Genomic DNA, 22605 nt, shown 5'->3' with positions numbered 1-22605 from the left:
ATATAACAGACAGGAACTGTATAAACAGACAGGAACTGTATATAACAGACAGGAACTGTATAAACAGATAGGAACTATGTATAAACAGATAGGAACTATATATAACAGGAAGTGTATAAACAGAAAGGAACTGTATAAACAGATAGGAACTGTATATAACAACAGGAACTATATAAACAGACAGGAACTGTGTAAACAGATAGGAACTATATATATAACAGACAGGAATTGTATATAACAGACAGGAACTGTATAAACAGACAGGAACTGTAAAACAGATAGGAACTGTATAAATAGAAAGGAACTGTGTAAAGAGACAGGAACTGTATATAACAGAAAGGAACTGTATAAACAGATAGGAACTATATATAACAGATAGGAACAGCACTCAGTTGTCAGTGGCCATCTTCACTTCTGAGCTTTCTTTCCCCCTTATCTGATTGCTACATTGTTGAGACCACCAGAATTGCCTACTTTTTGGATGCTGCAGATGTGATTTTAACCTTAATTGTTGATACAGGAAATTTTATATTAAAAACTTCAATGTTAGCCGGGCAGTGGTGGTGCACCCCTTTAATCCTAGCACTTGGGAGGCAGAGACAGGCAGATTTCAGAGTTTGAGGCCAGCCTGATCTACAGAGTGAGTTCTAGGACAGCCAAAGCAACACAGAGAAACCCTGTTGTGAAAAAAAACAAAAACAAGAAAAACTTCAATGGTACCTGGAAATTTGGAGGAATGGGGGTCTTCTATTTTCTCCCAACCATAAGGAAGCTCTATAAATAAAAGTGCATTTACCTTATGCTACACACTGTAAACCCCGAGATTGTGTTATTTCCTGGAAAAAAATGTTTTTAGTTGTAGTGTGGCTCAGCCTTAGTCCACACCTTTAGTCTAAGAACTTTCAGCTTGAATATTGCAAACAGGATTAAATAAAGTCAACCATAGGTCAAAAGGCAGAGCAAGCAACCAGTGAACATAGGCTCACTGGTTATGAGAAAGAAAACCACAGAGAGCACAAGGGCTTTAGGAGGATGGACAGAGAGGCCACAGGAAGAGGAAGGGAGGGACATTGCATTTAAAGGAGGCTTTGAGAGCGTGTGAGAGAGGGGATTCATTCCGGGTGCCTGCAGAGGAAGAAGGTCAGCTAGGTGCTTTCTCTGCCTTCACCCCAGTGTCTATGTTCTGAATCTCTATTTTATTAAAATCAAACAATTGAGATTTTGTTAGGGAAAAGAAAACAACCTTATTTAACTAATACTTGAGAGTTAAAAAGCTCAAGGCACATTTTTCAGAGAACACAGTTAAACTTTCAATGGCTTCTTCATTAGCCAAGTGTATCTCAGTAGGTAATTAGGATACAAGAATAAGAGCTGACATTAATGACCTTATTTGCAAAAGCAAAGTAGTGATACTATCACCTGGAAAAATAAGAAGTTAAAAAAAACTTCTAATTTTATGATTGTCAATACTATTAGTTGTAAACCAATGCCATTTCCTGGTAATTATCCCTACCTGTAGTGAATATCTTTGATGCCCGTTGTGGTCTGTAATAGGTAGGTACTTACTACCTAGGTAGTTACTGCATCTCTGAGATGCTTGAAGTGACTTCTTAAAAGCCAGTGTGTATTGAAAAGAACTGAGTTATCTGTGGGTATTTAATGTGCCACTTCGATTCCAATGTTTTGCTTCCTTTGAAAATCTTTACTAATTTTGTTTCTATTGTGTTGTTTAATACTTTGCTAATTGTAGTGTGATATGCAAAGTACTCAGCAGCTCTTCTGGTATTTTTATTTTCCCTGAGGCATGTGTAGTTGAAAGAAAACTGGTTTTGTTGTTTTTCAAGTCAGAGGCAGATTTGGAGGCTGACTGAAAGGGCTGTGTGGGTTTTTTCTTCCCCTTGCAGTTTAGCCTGTTTAAACTGGGCTTCAATCAACTATTATCTGCCAGGGACACTGCTGAGCATTTCTGAGACAATGACTCTCATTATTTTCCATTCTAAGTGAATTTGAATATGTGGTCAAGAGGTGAAAGTCATTTGCCTGTTATAAAATCTCTAGCTGAATGACCTTATTTCCATTAAGCAAGGATACAGCACTAAAGCAGCTTTAAGGCACACCCTGAAATGACCCACTCCACGTTGTCATAGAGGTGTGTGAAACCAGCTAAGTAAGGTACAAGTGACAGCGTACAACTGCTCTCCTAACAAGCTCATTTACAGGAAGAAAATGCATTAGCTTTAGAAGAACAGACTGTACTCAAGATGCACATTAGGTGGAATCAGCTGTGCTACCAAGTGTGGCTTCACTCCCAGATTAACTGGGTTTTGAATTTCAGCTGTGGTAATCTGCAGTGAGTTTACTGCTGGAGAGAAAGAGCTGTTACTTGAATGGCTATTCTTTGGTTCTCTTAGATTGTCAGACCAGATGGCACCATGATTACTTTTGGCAGGAATCTTGTAGTAGTAACACTAGCTGCAGTGGTGGTTTTTCGGTCTTTTTGGGGGGCCAGGTGGGGGGTGGGTGAGTATTTGTTTTAGAAGATGAGATTCTGAAATGGATCTTTTTAAAAAGAAAATTGTTCTAAAATTTAATGGCAGGCCTCCTATAGAAATATTTCATTTTAAAAATTTTCATGAAAAAAAACAAAGCCACAGCATGCTTAAAAGGTTAAATAACAATTCACAATAGACTACTCTCTTCTTCCACCATGTTAGTCCCTGGGATCAGCAGCAAGCACCTTCACCAATTGAGCTACCTCAGTAGACAAGAAACATTTTCATATTGAGAACTATTGTCTTAGTTATATTGCATTAAGAATTGTTAATACCCTTAGGCAACAATCAAGATATGTCTGATTTCATATCTTCATGAATTTGTTGAGATCAAATTTTAAAATCTAGGTATTAAACACAAAGTTGTAATGCAGATTACATTGCAAGTTATATATTAGGTATTTAATCATGCTTATTTAGCTGCATTCTGAACTTTTTACTGACGATCTATAATATCCTCCTCCCATACTCATGAAATTCTTTGCTTAGAGGCTAGACAAATAAATGCATACATCTTAGTATGTGCTTATAAATAACAAAGTAAAGGGTACATCACTGGTCATTCTATATGGAGGGTAGCTTTTTAGTATTGTCTAATGTAGTAGATGCAATGGATTCCTCCATTAAATCTTTTTTTCTACTAAATTTTTTATTAGATATTCTCTTTATTTACATGTAATATAATATCTCTCCTTTCCCAATTTCCCCCCAAACAAAAAACAACAAGAACAAACCCCTGTTCCCTCCCCCCTCCTCTATTAAATCTTACATTCTTTTATCTAAGAACTTTCACTTGCATGTCTCTACTCTCATCTTGTACACATCACAAAAGATAGAAATACAAATTACTATTTTGTTTTTGTTTTAAGCCCAGGGTGGCAAAATGAGTCATTGTAGCTAATGGTCTAAAAGGCAGCAGAGCTCTTCCTACACAGGGTTATTTCCTTCTAAGTATGGATCTTTAGGGGTTGTCTTAAGAATACTAAGATTTTCATCTGTTGAAAGTTAAGATGTACTAGAGCGGGGCTAGAACAATGGTTCATGAGTTAAGAGCATGAACTGCTCTACCAGACGACCCTAGCAGGTCACAGCTACCTGTAACCCAAGCTCCATGTGATCTAGTGCTCTCATCTGTTCTCCAAGGGCACCAGCATACATGTGACCCACACTAGACACATAATATCCAAAGGACAAAACAGAGTAACATCCTTGGCTATAACAGTTGCTTGTCCTTCCTTTCCTTATTTTTGCCATTAATAGCACATGAAGCAAAGGAAACATTATTTGTGTCCCTGTTTATATAGATATAGATTGTATAATAATTGATCTATATAAAGATAGTCACATCCTAAAATTCTAATAGTTTGGTGTTTGGTAATTCCATTTCTTGTTAAAGCAGATTTTAGTGGAAAACATCATTTGGCTAAAATATCTTTGCACTGTTACATGGTAGAATATGATCATGTTAGCCTCTGAATTATGCCTCATAGTGGTTTAAAACATCATTTTTAGTTTTTATTCTTTTGCCACAACACAGTTTTAAGTTACTATCATTTAAGTGGCTTGCCATCATATCAGTGCTACAGTCCTGTGTAACACGTGGAGATCCTGTAGATTACTGAAGCCTGCTGGGTAATCACCTGCCCCAAGGCTCACTTCATTTTTCTACTTTCCTCCAGAATTCTAAGCTTTCAAAGAGTCAGTTGTGAATGTACTCAGTCACGAAGGCCCACTAAATTTATGTTTCATTTATTTAACTGATTTGCTATGCAATTGTGAAGAAATTAAAGTGTAAAACCAGAGTTGTTCTATAATATGAGAAAAAAGTCTTTTTCTTCAGTGGTGATGAATTCACGTGGGCAAATCTGTAGAAAGGTAATGAAGTCATGTACTGAGGTAATGCTCTAGAGACTTTACATTCTGATATTCTCAAGAGTAGCTTGCTAGCTCGATTTATTCTGAAGAAACTTACAGATTCTCCTGTTGTTAATTGCCTTAAAAAAAGTTAGCGACCAGTACTTGTGATTGCCGCAGGAAGATAACTTCTGCTGTACTGTTGTTGCATTGGTGGGTTTGTGGAGAAGTACTAACATACTTCAGCGCCTTTGACCTCTGGTCTCTTTCACAGCCTTTCTGTGCTCCATTCCTAAAGAAACATGCTCCTTAGCCTTCATGATGGAGTAGCACCACGCTTTACTTAGGAAAAGAAATAGAGCTCTTTCATCTAAACCTGAACTGCACATTTTTCTATATTTTACAGTCACCTCAACCAGAAAACTCAGTTTGAAAATCCAGTGGAGGAAGCCAAAAGAAAAAAGCAGATAGGACAGTCTGAAATTCATTCTGCAAAAACAGGTAGAACTTATTTGTTCATTTTAATAAAATGTGAAATATTTATGGTGAGTTAATGAAAATAAATTTGAACCTTTTATTGCTAAATCTTCGAAGTTCAACAAAGAACTTTTACCTCTGTAAAAGATATAATCTTTTATACAAAATAATCTGAGCATTGTGAGAATATAATATATTTGTCATGACTAAATAAATAAAACAAATAGGAAATTGTATGAATTTGAGGTTTGATTTTAAAGATTGAATTGTTCCTTTGAGTTTGAAGCAGGCTCAGTGTTAGCCCTATAAATCTTGATCGCTTCTGAACTAACTACTTAAGTCAGATTTGTAGATTTAATCTTCAGGATTCTCCACCAGCCAATAATAATCAGTGCTAAGTAAATCTACCAGACGATGTCCCTATGTTATTGGTATTATGCTCCCTTATCTCCGTCCTTTCTTTTGGGTCTCATTATAGCCAAGCATCTCTGCTTATGTTGTAGATACAGTATGACCCACTTCTTTTGTCTGTGAGAAATATAGTTCTTTCTTCTAGTTTCTCTTCAAAGGATAGGTGCCTTCCTTAAGCTTTACATGTAGTATAGTAGATATGTTCAGTTTAATAGGTATTTGGGGGCACTTCTGATACATCCCATGCTTCACTAGTCACTATATGTTCAAAAGTGTTTCTGATTAAGCCATTCCCTGTTCTCAGGAATTCATAGTCTGGTAGATAATGGTGATAATATGCAACGAGACACGTCATTTAGAATAGTGGTTAAATGTGCTGGCTAAAGAGCAGGCATGAATCTCACAGTGGAACCTTGATTAAGTTCCCTAAAATCTTTATGTCACTGCTTTCTCATCTATGGATAAGAATAATACCCTCCTCTGGAGATACCCTCCTCTCGAAGGTATCTCAGGACATTGAAGGTATCTCAGGAGGTGGGTACTTTTATGTTTATGTATGTATAAATCGATATAAAGTGCTTATAGTAGGAATTGTTATGTGGTAATCATAAAGGATAACTTTCATCATGATAAATGAATATGGAGTCACCTTTTATCTGATGAGAGTACATTCCAAGACTACTAGTAGATGCCTAAAGTCGTATAGAGCATTAAGCCTTACATAAACTGTTTTTCCTGTGTATACATACTTCTGATAAATTTAACCTCTAGAACTGGAGTTACAGACACTGTGAGCCACCATGTGGGTGGTGGCAAGAAAACCCAGGACCCCTGCAAGAGTACCCAGTGCTCTTAACCACCGAGCCATCTCGCTCTAGCCCCTCACCTTTTCACTTAGTGGCAAGTCTTTACAATTTCTGTTTGATACTTCCGAATCCCACTACTCTTGTGCTGTGGTGCTATCTTTAAGTAAAACAGGTTTACGTGGATATAGGTACTGTGATGCCACAAGAGTTGATCTGAAAACCACATGGCTACTAAGCAGCTGCCAAATGGTAGTATTTACGGAAGAGATTCCTGGATGAAAGGACAATTTGTGTACCAGACAGTATGAACCAAGATAGCACAAGATTTCACCACGCCTCTCGGAGTAGCATACAGTGTAAACTTCGTAGTTTACTTCCATTTAATATTTTCAGACTATAAATAACTGAAGCTACAGAAAGCAAAGCTGAGTGGAGGGAGGCTACTGTAGTGCAGGCTGGTGAGGGAAAGTACAGAGATGGTAGTGAAGCAGAGAGGAAATGGGTGACAGGAAATCTTACAAAGATATTATTGACAAATACTTCCCTCCCTGCCCCCCAAGGGTTTAGTTTGTTAACTTAAATTCTAACTGTTTTGTACCTTCAGAGTTTCTGAGATTTCCTTTCCTTTAGGGTTTTTTTTTTTTATTGTTGTTATTTTTACTTAGGTTATACAAACATATTAAAGATTGACTGTATGCAGTTTATTCAGTGTAATTTTTATTTGTAAATCTGATTCTTATTTTGACCCAGATGTGGAAAGAGCACACTTTACTCGGGACCCATCCCAACTTAAAGGTGTCCTTGTTCGAGCATCACTGAAAAAAAGCACAATGGGCTTTGGTTTTACCATTATTGGTGGAGATAGGCCTGATGAATTTCTACAAGTAAAAAATGTGCTCAAAGATGGTCCTGCCGCTCAGGATGGGAAAATTGCACCAGGTAAAAAGGTTGTCATAATTACTAGAAGAGTAGTGATACACTCTTATCAAAATTAGAGCAAAGAGGTGTGTGTGTGTGTGTGTGTGTGTGTGTGTGTGAGAGAGAGAGAGAGAGAGAGAGACAGAAAGAGAGACAGAGAGAGAGACAGAGAGACAGAGAGATGGGGGGAGAATAAGCTATATCATTGAAACTTCAGATTCCTGTATTAAAATAGTTTATCCCCAAATTAAATACATTGCTAGTTTGAAGGCTGGTAGTTTTTATAATAAGAAACTGTTAGGGAAAACATTTTTTATTAACATTTGGTTTTGTATAATTTTTAGATAATACTTTGCTTATAAGAAACTATTTGATAGTCATCTCAGATTATTTGATTGTTTGATATAGAGTACTTTAAAAGAATTTTTATATTTATATGGATATTTTGCCTGCATATATGTATGTGTTTTCTGTATGTGTTTGAGATCCAAAGAAACCAGATGAAGGCAGTAGATCTCCTGAGAGTGGAGTTAGAGATGGCTGTGAACTGCCATGTGGGCTCTGGGAATTCAACCTGGGTTCTTTTGGAAGAGCAGCCAGTACTCTTAAGGGCTGAGCCATCTCTCCAGCCCCAACTATATAACATTATTTCAACACCATGTGTCCTGATTTTTTGAAGTCTCAGTACAATAAGAACAAATTAAAGCACCTTTATTTGTCAATAACCTTTTAAATAACTATGTGAAATAAAAGCAAATAGATGAGATAATGAAATTTTATTTTATTTTGTTGTTGGGTAACTAATTTCAGAAGTCAAAGTGCTGCTTAAAAAAATTGCCAACTGTTGAAATTCTGTGGAATGATTCTATTAAATGAGAATAGTATTATAAAAGAGGAAGACAACATTAAATCTTATAAGAATTAATTAATCTTCCCTTCCAGTATCTTAAAAATATAGTCATTGTTTGTCTTGATTTTGTTGTTGCTGCTGTTTTTGCTATTTGAAATCAAACATCAACAACAAAAAAATCTACAGAAAAGGTCCTAAAGTAAAATAGGTGATGATATGTCATTCTAATCTTCCTATTTTTTAAAAATTAGAATGAATTTGAGTCATTTGAGAATAATATGTTTATACTAGTAACTAGTTTTCTTGTGTGTGCTAAAAACCCACACTTTCCTGACTTTTGAATAGCCACTTACTCATGGCTCAGAAAGTACACTAACAATTCCAAAAACCTTGGAGGGTTTTTAAGTGATAGTCTTGAATTTTGAGATTATAACACTTGATGGTTTGTTGTTGTTGTTGTTGTTGTTTTAGGTTTTTTTTAGTTTTTTGGGGGGGGAGGGGTGGGTAAAGGGTTCAAGACAGGGTTTCTCTGTGTAGCCCTGGCTGTCCTGGAACTCACTCTGTAGACCAGGCTGGCCTTGAACTCAGAAATCTACCTATCTATGCCTCCCAAGTGCTGGGATTAAAGGCATGCACCACCACTGCCCAGGTATAGCACTTGATGTTAAGATAATTAATAATTTGACATTTAGGAGACGTCTCAGTGGTTAAAAGCACTTGGTGGCCTTTCAGCCCAGGCTGCTCACTTCCCAGTAGCTGAGAACTGCCTGTAACTCCAGCTTTAGGGAATCCAACACCCTGTCCTGTCTTCTGTCCATACTGCACACACGTGACATAGACATTGACACAAACACACACTCAGAACAAGCAAATGAGAATATTAAAACAAATCTGTTTTTAAATATATTTATTTTATGTATGTGAGTACACTGTCTGATTTTTTATTAATCATGTTATTCATTTACATTTCAAATGATATCCCCCTTCCCAATTACCCCTCTACAAATCCCTCATCCCATCTCCCTTCTTCCTCCTTCCCTTTGCCTATATGAGGGTGCTCCTCCACCCATTCACCCACTCCCCCTAACCCTTCTAGCATCCCCCTTTATGGGGGCATCAGGTCTCCACAGCTGGAACCATGGGTCCCTCCATGTGTACTCTGGTTGGTGGTTCAGTCTCTGGGAGCTCTGGGTGTTCTGGTTAGTTATAGGGTTGCAGTCCCCTTCAGCTCCTTCATTCCTTCTCCTAGCTCTTCCATTGGGGTCTCCAGGTTCAGTGCAATGGTTGACTATGAGTATCTGCATCTGTATTGGTCAGGTGCTGGTAGAGCCTCTCAGAAGACAGCCATACCAGGCGTCTGTCTGCAAGGACATCTGGCATAGTGTCAGGGTTTGGTGTCTGCAGATGGTATGACCTGAGTGCACCGGATCTTGTCTTTTTTTGTTTTTTAAAGTTCATTTTTGAGTGCCTCATTGCATGTACACCTGCATGCCAGAAGAGAGCATCAGATCATTTCATAGTTGGTCATGAGTCAACTATACTCACATGGGTACTGGGAATTGAACTCAGGACTTCTGGTGTCCAGCCAGTGCTCTTAACTGCTGAGCCACCACTCCAGCCCCTAAAAGTAAATCTTAGAAGATGCAGATATTTGTATATATATTTTTAGAGCACAGTCATAACATAGTAAATGCATGTATTGTAACTCCCTTTTCAACACTTACAAACAATTAGAGAGTTCCAGAATTCAAATGTAGTTTCAGAGTTTGTTTTTTCCCTTGCCCCCAGCAAAAAGATTAACTTGTTTGGTGGTTTTAATATTTTAACATGATTATATTTTATCAGGTGATGTTATTGTAGACATCAATGGAAACTGTGTCCTTGGTCACACCCATGCAGATGTTGTCCAGATGTTTCAACTGGTACCTGTCAACCAGTATGTCAACCTTACTTTATGCCGCGGTTATCCACTTCCTGATGACAGTGAAGATCCTGTTGTGGACATTGTTGCTGCTACCCCTGTCATCAATGGACAATCTTTAACAAAGGGAGAGACATGCATAAATACTCAGGATTTTAAACTGGGAGCAATGGTTTTGGATCAGAATGGAAAATCAGGACAAATTCTGGCCAGTGATCGTCCCAATGGTCCGTCTGAATCAAGTGAGCAGAGAGCATCCCTGGCATCATCAGGCGGCTCCCAGCCTGAACTAGTGACTATCCCTCTGATTAAAGGCCCCAAAGGCTTTGGGTTTGCAATTGCTGACAGCCCAACTGGACAGAAGGTGAAAATGATATTGGATAGCCAGTGGTGTCAAGGCCTTCAAAAAGGGGATATCATCAAAGAAATTTACCATCAGAATGTGCAGAATTTAACACATCTCCAAGTCGTAGAAGTCCTAAAGCAGTTCCCTGTGGGTGCAGATGTTCCACTGCTTATCTTAAGAGGAGGTGAGTAATACCCCGAGACTGACTCCCCTTCCAAGCATCACCCTCCCTTGCAGGCCAGGCAGATTTCCCTGGCAGTCAGTGTGCATTGTCCTTGTGGCTCTGCCTGCATGTTTCAACAGCAGTGTACTTATTAGCTCTGTGTGTTGGTTATTGGTGGTTTCATTCATGTCCATTATGAATATAATTTATTCCCCATGATAGTCTTTTTAAATTTGATTTATAATTTTAATGATTAGAGAAAGTATTATGCTATATCAAATAAAATACATACTCTTAATTGCTTCTCTCTGTAGATAACAATAATAGAAATTGACTTTTTAGCTGAGGTGTTTCATTGGGAACTCTGTACTCAAGATTTAAATGCTAACATTTTCGTGTATGCGTAAAACATCTGGGAGGTGTTAAACTGACCAGTATCTTAAGTTCTATGATCTACCTGTAAGTGTTAATTAAACCTCATGGTGCTTATGTGGAAAAAATGTGAAATTTTTCATTTTTCAAGGTTATCAACTGACATGAACTTTTCCTAGACATTATGAATCTAAGGACTAATTACAAAGTTGTATTTCAATAGGCTTTCTTAAGTCCATGCCATTGAGTGACTAGTGTTTAGGCCTTCTTCCATATTACCCTGATTCTTAGTTTTTATATTTGAGGTACAAAATTACTTTACATATTAGGAGAGGTTTTCATTATTCTCATTTCTTGACCCCTTTTGGTATTTTCTCCAAGTGATATATAGTACAGCATTCTCAGAGTCAGGTTAAAAAGCATCTTTGTGATGGAGCTGACAAGTAGTTCAGTGGGGTTCAGATATGGGCAAGCCAGGCAACCCATGCATGCCTGTAACCCTAGCTCAGAAGGGGGTGGAGAAGGAAGGATCATGGGGGTTTTCTGACTTCCAGCCTACCTGAGAAAATGTGAGCCTCGGGTTCAGGTAGAGACCCTAACTCTGCCTCAAGGGAACAGGTGGCGTGTATAAAGGAAGACATCCAGTAACCTCTTCTGGCCTCCATATGTGCACATTACTAACAGTCCTGTCTTCCATCTCATAGAGTGGGTAATTGAAAACCATTTTTTGTTTGTTGTTTTTCGAGACAGGGTTTCTCTGTGTAGCCCTGGCTGTCCTGGAACTCACTTTGTAGACCAGGCTGGCCTCGAACTCAGAAATCTACCTGCCTCCGCCTCCCAAGTGCTGGGATTAAAGGCATGCACCACCACTGCCTGGCGAAAACCATTTTTAAACATCCTTTTAGTTTGTTTCAGAGGAACCAGAAGAAGTAGCTAAAGTTAGAGTACACACACACACACACACACACGTGCGCGCACTCACACACATACACACACTCACTCAAATAAACAAACAAACAAATAAACAGATCTTTAAAGGAAATATCTTTGTGAGTTCTTGAGAGTTTTCTCACAAGTATAACACAGATGCCATGCTTTGATCTTATATGGGTTGATGTCATTTTTTGCCTCTCTGCTTACAGTTTCTGTGATTTAAGGAACCTCAACTATTAAATGTTCTAGCATTTATGCCTCAGGAATGTTGTGAAGTTGAAGATAATAGATATTTAATGCCAGACACATAGTTGATACTAGATGGAATTGAAGTTTTATCATACACATCATTAATGCTTGGTCTAGGAACATTTTCTGTTTTTAAATTTTGGTTTTGTTTTTAATCTTAGGTCCTTGTTCACCAACTAAAACTGCCAAAATGGTGAGTACTGTGATGGTCCTCCAGTGCTTTTCTCACACTCTGAAAAAGCTGTCTCCTTTCTTCTGGAGAGCAGCTTCTTGCTATGAAAATGGCTGTGAGAAATCAGAGAGAGGCATATTACCCTAGACTTAGATCAGAAACCCCAGGCATTGGTAGGAAACTAACTCCCTTTGAAGGCTGTGCTAGACTGCTTGAGGCTTGCTGCTGGAAGAGCACTAGAGGCCCAGATTACCAGTGGTCCTACTCTCAAAGTCATAAAGTGGGCACGTGAAGAACCTGTATAAGCATCCTTTTAGTTTGTTACAGAGGAGCCAGGGAAGAAGTAGCTGACTGTGGGGACAGATGGCAAGCCATTAGCACATCTTCTTGCTGGTGTCCAAGGAGACCAGATACTAGTTGATCATAAGTTCATGGAGATTGTAAATCCCCAGACTTAGATGATCCTGAATTTAAAACTAAGCAAAACTTTCCTAAATAATTGTTGCCTCTGAGCTGAATCTTCTTATATGAAGTGATATGACTATTGGATCTAAAACTGTGTCTTCTTTGTTATCCCTTTGAATAACTGAAAAGCCTACTTAAAGATTCATATAGAGAAAATAGACATTAAAATGGTTGTGTCAAGTAGCATTATTATTGTAGAAGAAACTCTACAGGCATAACATACATTTGTGGGTACTTACATGGATATAATGACAATTATACTTAAAACCTCAGCTTAGTTAATGCTTTGTCCTATTGGAATAGAAAGCTGGTTTCTATAAAAAGTCTTAGGTTTTTAAATGAAAGACTACATAATATTAAATAGGTTCATCCCTTCCAACATACTAGGTCTGCAAAAGTTTGTGTTGAGTGGATCAGAGCATGCAGGGTGGGACTTGGAGGGGTTGTCATTTAGGGTCTGCTCTTTTATGGGCTCTCTGTACCATTTGGTTCAACATGAGTAGAAGTTTCTTCTGTCCAGACAGTTAAGATTGCACTGTATTTTCTGCATTCCTCTCCTTCCTCTAGCAAACATTTTAGTTCCCTGTTTCATAGTAAGTTCCCTGTAGCCATGGTGACACTGAAGACAATGATGGAAGGCTCTGGTGACCTTTAGGGATGCTAACAGAATCCTAGAACACATGGAGGAAGGAGAGGTAGCTCAGTCACCTTGCTGCCATCTCACTGAGTCTAGGTCAGTGAGGGATTCTCTGTGGCACAATGCTTGGAATTGATTCACCTTTTAGTACTTCCGTATAAGCTGATGTCCCTGGATTCTACTCAGTGCTCATTATTATATATGCCTGTGACTCTTCTCTCAATAAAAATTCAGGAGAGCAGAGCTGATCTCAAACTCTCATTTTAGGCTAGTTTTTGAAATTTGTATTTAAATTTGTTATTAAAGAATTCACTTTGGAGCCAGTAAGATAGCTCAGTGATTAAAGGTTCTTGCTCTGTCACCCTGACCACCTGAGTTCGATTGAAGAGCCTATAGGGGAAGGAGAGAACTGACTTCCTGAAAGGAGTCCTCTGACCTCGGTCTACACACCCACACTCACAAACCGTAAGAGCAGTAATGATGGTGGTAAATAAAAAAATAACTGCCTGACTGCTTTGGGAAAGTTATATTTGTATTTTGTTTTTCCTTTTCTGACTGGCCAAAATGGGTGTTTTCCTAGATGGTTTTGCATTGGCCAGTAGAGGTTTTGTCATACATCAGGAGGCATAACACTCCCAACCCCATTCCTTTTTTTTGTTTTGGTTTTGGTTTTTTGAGACAGGGTTTCTCTGTATAGCCCTGACTGTCCTGGAACTCACTCTGTAGACCAGGCTGGCCTCGAACTTAGAAATCCGCCTGTCTCTGCCTCCCAAGTGCTGGGATTAAAGGTGTGTGCCACCACTGCCCAGCCCAATCCCAATTCTTAAAAAGAATCTTATCTCAAATATCGTCACTGGGAATTCAAGTTAGTGGCTAGGAGGTGCTCGCTGATATTTAGTTATCTTTATCCCCAAGTCTCTTTGTGTCTTGGTGGTGAAGGGAAGCATATGACTGCTTAAACATAAAACCAGAGCCCTCCTATGAATCATTATAAACTCTGTAAATAATGTAAATTACCTGTGTTTCAACCACATGGAGGTGGCTGTGTAAGTGTGTCCATGGACATACAGCCAGTCTTCTGTAACGTTGTAGCATCCAACTCTGCTTAGTTAACACCCACAAATAACCTGTAAAATAACCAACCATCTTATTTTTAAAATACTAAGTAAGGCCCTTTTATTTCCATTTTAGAAAACAGATACAAAGGAAAATTCAGGAAGTTTGGAGACTATAAATGAGCCTATTCCCCAGCCTATGCCTTTTCCGCCCAGCATAATCAGATCAGGATCCCCGAAATTGGATCCTTCAGAAGTCTACCTGAAATCTAAGACTTTATATGAAGATAAACGTAAGTAGTTGTGAAATATTTCAGGGGAGTGTGTAACACAAGATCAATTTGCATTATCTTAAAGTCGGAAGCCTCCCATCCTTTATAAGCATATTGAGATATTATTCCTTCATTCCCATTTTAATGTGATTCTGAGCCTTTGCTAAATATGTTCAATATTCATTCCTTTTCATCAAAACCATGAATTAAGTACAAGCTGTCCATTAGATACCATGTTAGGTAAATTGCAATATAGAGAAAAATAATTACATGTACCTAGAAAATTTTTTTATTCACTTTACATCCCTCTCACATCCCTCTCACAATCCTTCCTCTCATCCCCCGTCCCTTCTCTTCTGAGCACATAAGGGTCCCCCTGGGTATCCCTCCACCCTGGCACATCAAGTCTCTGTGAGGCTAGGCACATCCTTTACCAGTGAGGCCAGACAAGGCAGCCCAGCTAGAAGTACATATTCTGTCTGTTGCTACATACAGGCAACAGCTTTTGGGATAACCCCAAGTCCAGTTGTTCAGGACCCCTGTGAAAACCAAGCTGCACATCTGCTACATGATGCATGTAGAAATTTTATTAAATCCAAATGGAGCAGACAAATAACGTGATGGAATAAACATATATAGCATAAGCAGAGTGTCACAGTGGAAATATGCTGGGCTCATAGCCCAGAGAATGGGGTTCAGAACAGGTACATAGAGCCTAGCAGGGACAGTGGTAGAAAGATACACTGGATACTTGGGGATGCAGAGGAGGAAACGGCCAGCTTATCAGCATGGAAGGTACGTAGCATCAGGCAGTGCTTTATACAGGAAGCACACATAAGCCTTCAAGGATGAGGTGTTATGAAGAAGACAAAGGGAGGAGTACTGTATACTGGCTTCCTTGGCCTGTGATCTGCAGTGTAGCTACAACTGGCAGGAAAGCCAGAGGAAGAGCGCAACAGATCGTGGACAGCAGAAAAGGAAGCTGAAACTGGGTGAATAAAAGAACCACAGAATACACTTGGCTGTAGGGAAATAGTGCTAGTTGTATGTGTTAGAAAGATGTTTGTGGATGGAGGATGGTATGTAAGAAGAAACCACAGCAGACTTCTTAAAGGAGTCAACTGGGAGGAGAAGAAAAAGTATATAATTAAGAAGTACTACTTTACACTAATTTAGTTACTGATGATAAATCTTTTCTAAGTAAAGTTTCAGGTTTATTTAGGCTTGATTTTTAAAAATGTACTTGTTTTTAATAAATAGAGGAGGGAGTGGGAGCTGTGATTGGGATGTAAAGTGAATTAAAGAAATAAATTACTGGGAAAAATAGAGTTGTATCTTTATTGCAAAAGGAATACACAAGTGGAAATAGTATATGTAACTGACTTTGTGTGTATGTAACTAGTTTTACACATCTTTATCTTAGTACCTGCCGGCCATATTCAGAAAGGAGAGGACCAAACCAGCTACAAGCCTAGCAAAGCAATAATTTAAACTAGGTATAGAACCCCTTTCTTCAGGCTGTCCATTCATTGTCTGATATATTCTTAAAATTGGTATAAACTCTGCAGTGACTTTGGGCCCACTATAAAACAAATGAGTTTGACTCATGCATTCTTTTCCATTCCTTTTTTAAATTTAGTTTATTATTACTGTGTGTGTATATGTGTATGACATGTATGAGTGCATACATGCCACAGGCACATGTGGATGTAGAGGTCAGAGAACAACTATGAAGCTGGTTATATCCTTCAACCCTTCCACTTCTTGTCCCTGGGTCACAGCAAGGGACCCACAAAGCCACCTTGTGAGCCTGACTCATCTAATTCCAGTACTTTATCTGCTGGGTTTTGCTGTGTTGTTGCTCCTGCTGGCAGTTGATCCTACAGCCTTGCTCCTCACTCTTGTTGGGCACGTTTCACCACTTAGCCAACCACCTCTACCCTAAAGTTCCATGATTTTTAGTAGGAAGTATTCATCCAAAGAGATTGCTTCCAAAGACTTGCCAGGAAGTTACCCTACACCATATTTCACTTGCTTTTTATGTAGTTTCTTGACAGTTTCTCTATATTTTTCTTCTTACTAAGTTTATCTTTCTTATGAATAAAGCTAACATTTTCCTAGAGACAGAATCTTACACATAAAATTGACTTTTCTAAATAGATATTCTCAATGCATCTAGCTCCTTAGGGACAAGATTGTGGGGGCAGGCCTGGCATCTGGGGAGTCAAGTTGGGTTTAAATTTTAGTTCTACTAGTTATTGGAAGGCATCAGGTGAGTTATTCAGGCCCTTAGTTTACCCACCTGGAAAATGGGATCATTAGGAGATACACACCTATTTCTCTTTTTCTTTAAAAATACTAACATACACATTTAGGTTAAGTAAATAGCTCATATTAAATAGTTTTTCTTAGACAAAGCTATTTGCTTACAAGTAGAAATAAGGCACTTTATGGGCTCTCTTTTCCTAGAATTTGAAGTACCTTGCTCAAATGTTAACCTAAATCATTTGCACTTTCAGTTGGCTAATTCTGAGGTTAGTGTTGCCATATTGACTGGACAATATTAGAAGTTAGTGGCAGTGTAATACTGAGAGGCTGGGAGTGGGGATGGTAATCTAATCTGTCTTGACACAGTTTTGTTTAGCTTTTGAAACAGGAATTTCCATAAGCTTTCATTTATCAGGTGTTCTGAGATTATAAGGTTTTGAATGCTCTATAATATTTTTCTACCAAATATTGAGCTTTATCTTAATCTTTTAAAAATAAATTATATTTACATATTCTTATTTTCCTTAGCACCAAACACCAAAGATCTGGATGTCTTTCTTCGGAAGCAAGAATCAGGGTTTGGCTTCAGGGTGCTAGGAGGAGACGGGCCTGACCAGTCTGTGAGTGCACACTGTGGAGTAATGATGGTGCTGCCTTGGTTGCTTTGGTTTGGTGTTTGGTTTGGTGGTTGGGTTGGGTTGGGTTGGGTTGGCTTGGCTTGGCTTGGCTTGGCTTGGCTTGGCTTGGCTTGGCTTGGTTTGGTTTGGTTTGGTTTGAGGCTTGGGTTTTTGAGACAGTGTGACATTATGTGGCCTCTCTGGCCTGGAACTCCCTGTGTAGACCAGGCTGGCCTCAGCGTCACAGAGATCACCCTGCCACTGCCTCCCTTTCTGGAATTAAATGTGAATTAAATGTGTGACCATCACACCAGCCCACTGCCCTAGTTAATATTCTTGAATGGAGAATTGGTGGAATATAGGTTGTGTTAGTTACTTTTTATTACTGCAATAAGGTACCCTGATCAAGGCAACCGAGAAAGAAGAACTGGTTTGGCATATGGTTCCCAAGGGAGAGTCTATAATGACAGGAAGGCATGGAGCAGGCACCAGAGCAGGATGCTGAAAGATCACATTGCCATCTACATTCTCAAAACCCACTCCCAGCATGCACTTCCTCTTGTAAAGATCCACAGGTTCTGGAACTTTCCTGAAGAGTGATATCACTAGGGACCAAGAGTTCAGAAAACTAGGCCTGGTGAGACATGGCTCATCAGACCACTGCAATGGTAGTTTTTGTTTTGTTTCCTTCCCCCCCGCCCCAAGCTTACTGGGTTTTCTTTTTTCTTTAACAAATAATTTTATTGCTGGGCAGTGGTGGTGCACGTCTTTAATCCCAGCACTTGGGAGGCAGAGGCAGGCGATTTCTGAGTTTGAGGCCAGCCTGGTCTACAGAGTAAGTTTTATGACAGCCAGGGCTACACAGAGAAACCCTGTCTTGAACCACCCCCCCCCAAAAATAATAATTTTACTGATATGAATAATATGTTTCTATGTCTGTCATTGACTTAAAATTAACATAATGTGGCATAAGCTTAAAAACCATACATTAACAGATCTCTGGGTTCTAGGCCAGCCTGGTCTATAGAGCAACTTCCAGGACAGCCAAGCCATGGAGAGAAACCTGTCTTAGAAAAACAAACAAACAAAACAAACAAACAAACAAATCATACATTTAAAACTGAATATTTAGCTCTAAGCTTAACATCAATTAATTTTCTTCTGTTCTTTGTAAGTGAACAAAGCTTATCTGGAACTAGAATTATAACTCAGTGATAGATCTGTATGTGTCTAGCAGGCACAGGGCTCTGATTTTCATTCCTAGTATGAGAGAAAAAGCTTATTTGAACTAATTCTGTCTGCCTTTATTAGACAGTCTAAGGCATTTTCCTTATTTCAGAACCCCATCCGTAATCCAGGGTCTGCCTTACCACCATAGCTAGTCTTTGGACGACTCCATAGAAAACTAGCACAGTGCTTAACACTTTTCCTGTTGTTTTCTTATTGGCTCTGGCATTAGCAAAATATAAAATAATTCAAATTCTAGAAGATGCAAGGGTTATATTTATAAAGCATTTAAAGTCCACAATTTTATGTGGATTAATTTAGAAAACAAACACAGTGAATTTTGGTTTTATATTTTGCCTTAGTGTTGAATGTCAGAGAAGTAATACTATCTAGAGAACATTTATATTTGTTATATATATTATAGATGCCCTGCTTTGTTACTCTTAAAATTTTAGTCCTTTAAATATGAAAGCCTTCTATTCCTGAGTGCTGTATCATATTTATAGCATATAAATGTTTTAATTAATAATATAGCTTACAATGACATTGATCATTGGAGACATAGAGCTTAAGGCCCATTGCTGTTCACAGAGCAAATGTCAGATATTTTAGTTTTAATAACATGAATTTTTTATTGTTTTATATTTTATCGATAGTTAAGTTACAGTGTTCACTTAGGCAATTTAAGAATTTCTCTTCAATAACTTGTGAACAACCATTTTCTTCTAAACATCAAGGTTAGTAGTTCTAAAAGTACCATAAAATTACAGGGTTCTAATTGCTGGCGAACAGAATGAACTGGATCTAGCAGGCATGAGGCTCTGACACATACAATGACCCATAACCTCCATTTGCCCTCTGACATGTTAGGAACAAGAAATAATTCTTACCCGGCAGTAGTGGCACACGCCTTTAATCCCAGCATTTGGGAGGCAGAGGCAGGTGGATTTCTGAGTTTGAGTCTACAGAGTGAGTTCCAGAATAGCCAGGGTTACACAGAGAAACCCTGTCTCGAAAAACAAAACAAAAGAAAAAAAAGAAAAATTTCCTGCTTATATGGCCCAAACTTGTATTATTGACTGTGGTATATATGGGAGAATCATAAGAATGACCCTGGTGGCTGTAAACAATGATGTGTAGAACATGTTTCTCTTTGGCTTTTTTTTTTTAAGCATGTCTATTTGTTTTGTTACATTGCAGTGGTAGAGAAGTTAGGGGTGCTTTTTAAGTTCTTTAGCAACTTTGTGTTTTCCTCAGACTCTACCCTGGGGATCTAGAGTGTGGGTATTTGAAGTACCACTTTAGAGAATGTGTACTTTCTGAAATACCACCTTTCTGAAATATGCCTTTTCATAGATTAGGTCTTCAACTCTTCAGTTGATCTTAGTGAACTGTATAGACCAGTCTATATTGCGCTATCTTACAGATCTATATTGGGGCCATCATTCCCCTGGGAGCAGCTGAAAAGGACGGTAGACTCCGTGCTGCTGATGAATTGATGTGCATTGATGGGATTCCTGTTAAAGGGAAATCACACAAGCAAGTCTTGGACTTAATGACTACTGCTGCTCGAAATGGCCACGTGCTGTTGACTGTCAGGAGGAAGATCTTCTATGGAGGTACACCAGCTCTGTCAGCACTGAAAGTTAGGGAGCCACTGCTCGGCTTTATAAGGTGCTCTACACTAGTCAGCACTGTATGTATGTGCTGACGCTTTGGGACACTTCAGAGCCAATTGCAGAAAGCTTCGTAGTGTAAAAGATCCAGAAACAGATTTCCAAAGGAGAAATAAATTTTGGTCTGTTACATTAAGTTATCATATAAATCAATTTTACCAATATATTACTGTAAATGGGAGTATCAGTTTAATTTTTTAATATAAATAAATAGTTATTTTATCATATTAAGATAGCACCTACCTGCGTATATCAAAAGGCTTAATTGTGGTGAAATCCCAAATATTCACAAATAGTAGAATGTTTCTCTTTAGAAAATTTTGGTATAGGGCCAGGAAAGATAACTTACCCAGTAAAGTTCTTACCCTTATAGGCATGAGGACCTGTGTTTGTTATCTCCATAGCCCCATAAAAAGCAAAACATGGTGCCATGATTTACAATCCTATTGCTGGGGAGGCAGAGAGAGGAGATCCCTGGGCATGCTGGCAAGCCAGTCTAGCCTAGTTAGTGAGCTCCAGGCCTAGTGAGAGACCCTGACATACAAAGTCTCCATTTGTGCCCATGCTAATACAGATGCATGTGTACTAAAAAACAAGTTTTGGTGTAATATAATTTTATATTTTTGGTACTTATTATTTATCAGATGCATCTTTTATTTTCTTTGGACCCCAAGACTCAATAGTGTAATTATTATCATGTACAGTCATTGACAGAAAGTTCACAGGCAATAAATATTAGGTCTAGGTTTAAAACTTTTAATTGCAGAGCCCACCATCTAAGTAAACCATGACAATAGAATATGAACAGATCTTGTAGTTTCTTATCAACACCTTTGTGAATAGGATGATTTTTTTTTTTTTTAAAGCAGGGTAGCCCTGGCTGGCCTGGAACTCACTATGTAGACCAGGCTAACCTACACAGAGATCTGTCCTCCTTTTTAGGATTTTATAAGTGAATTCTTGCTGAGGTAGGGGAGGAAAGGAGGGACGGAGGGAGATGGAGAAGGAGGAGAGAGAGAGAAAGAGAGAGAAAAAGAGAGAGAGAGAAAGAGAGAGAGTTAGAGTTGTGTGTTTAGTAGTTTAGTAGCACAAGAAATTAAGTCTTATGAAAAGATGGATTTTGATCTATTTATTGTCACCTAGCACTCTAGCACTCTAGCAGATGGATTGGGGCAGCGTTCTGGGAGCATTCACCTCCACAGACATCTGTGATCATCAATCCTGAGTTAAATTATATTACAGTTAATTTTAAATAAAATTTACTGTGCCACTTCTATCATCTACTTTTGTTAAAACTTTATAACTGTCAAAGAAATAAAGCAATTCTAATAATTCATTTATTAATAACTTTTGTTTATTTTAGTTTTATTTATTTACTTATTTATTGATTGTATGCATGTTAAGTGAGCTAACTCACTGGCTCAACAAACAACTCTTCTTTTTTTTTTAACTTTTATTGCATTATGATGAGAAAAGTTACATGATGTCAATTTATCTAAATTTGTTAACATTTAAAAACATATTTTAAGTAAATAAAATTAAATCACATTCTTGTTTCCCTTTTGTACCCCAACTCCTCCCAGAGACCCCCCCTACAATATCTTTTTTTCTCATATTCCTTAAAATTTATAAAATATTATAACAATAAAAATGAGTATTATAAAAGTTGTTTGATATAAAACAACAATCAATTTAACAGTCTTATGTAGATGCTTGTCTACAGCAATACTGAAGATACATACTTTTTCTCAATATAAATTTTAAATAGCTCCAAACATATTAACTGTATATTTCAAAATAATACATCACTACTAGTATTTTCTTAAATGAACATAAATATTTAAAGTCTTTTTGTTTGTTTGTTTGTTTGTATTTAGTAGAGTTTAAAATCTTGGCTCTTACTGTGGTACAAGCCCAAAATAAGAACAATTTTTAGACATTGGATTTCATTGTAATAAGGCTGTATTTCAATGACCCTCATATCACCAAAGGATTTTACCTCCATCATAGCTAAGCTGAGAGTTGACAGTTCTGCTGCTGAGGAATGAATTGTAGGCACGATTTTTGGATACAAACTTCCTGCTATGGTCAAAACTATTTGACTTGAGTGAGTGACTTTATTCTTAGCCCACAGAGAACAGGTTACATTCATTTAAGAAATGGTGTGTGTATTAAGATGGTCTATCCATAAAGTCATTCACCAGCATTTCAATGAATAGTGGTTCTGCTTGGAGGGTGGCACAGACAATAGGTGCAGGTAAGAATCTGGTTCATTATCTGTGATAATTTGGAAAAGCTCATCTCAGAGAAAGAGTAACTTATAAAGTCCTCTTCTTCAAACTTGATACAAGAGCTACAAATGTC

The 22605-nt window shown here is 38.1% G+C and overlaps 1 protein-coding gene across 3 annotated transcripts in view; it reads left to right on the top strand.

The window, feature by feature from the left end:
- The window catches only part of Magi3 (membrane associated guanylate kinase, WW and PDZ domain containing 3), a 193966-nt gene that overhangs the window by 143172 nt on the left and 28189 nt on the right, over positions 1-22605 (top strand). For all 3 annotated transcript variants that reach the window (XM_031375051.1, XM_031375050.1, XM_031375052.1), the window contains exons 8-14: positions 4813-4907; positions 6851-7039; positions 9714-10319; positions 12014-12045; positions 14318-14474; positions 17250-17341; positions 19992-20184. In XM_031375051.1, the coding sequence (XP_031230911.1) occupies positions 4813-4907; positions 6851-7039; positions 9714-10319; positions 12014-12045; positions 14318-14474; positions 17250-17341; positions 19992-20184 (1364 nt within the window). The remainder of the gene's footprint in view (positions 1-4812; positions 4908-6850; positions 7040-9713; positions 10320-12013; positions 12046-14317; positions 14475-17249; positions 17342-19991; positions 20185-22605) is intronic.

The sequence above is a fragment of the Mastomys coucha genome, unplaced genomic scaffold (genome assembly GCF_008632895.1).
Source record: "Mastomys coucha isolate ucsf_1 unplaced genomic scaffold, UCSF_Mcou_1 pScaffold16, whole genome shotgun sequence".
Taxonomy (NCBI): Eukaryota; Metazoa; Chordata; class Mammalia; order Rodentia; family Muridae; genus Mastomys; species Mastomys coucha.
The sequence above is the reverse complement of the archived record's forward strand: the minus strand, read 5'-3'. Positions and strand labels throughout refer to the sequence as shown.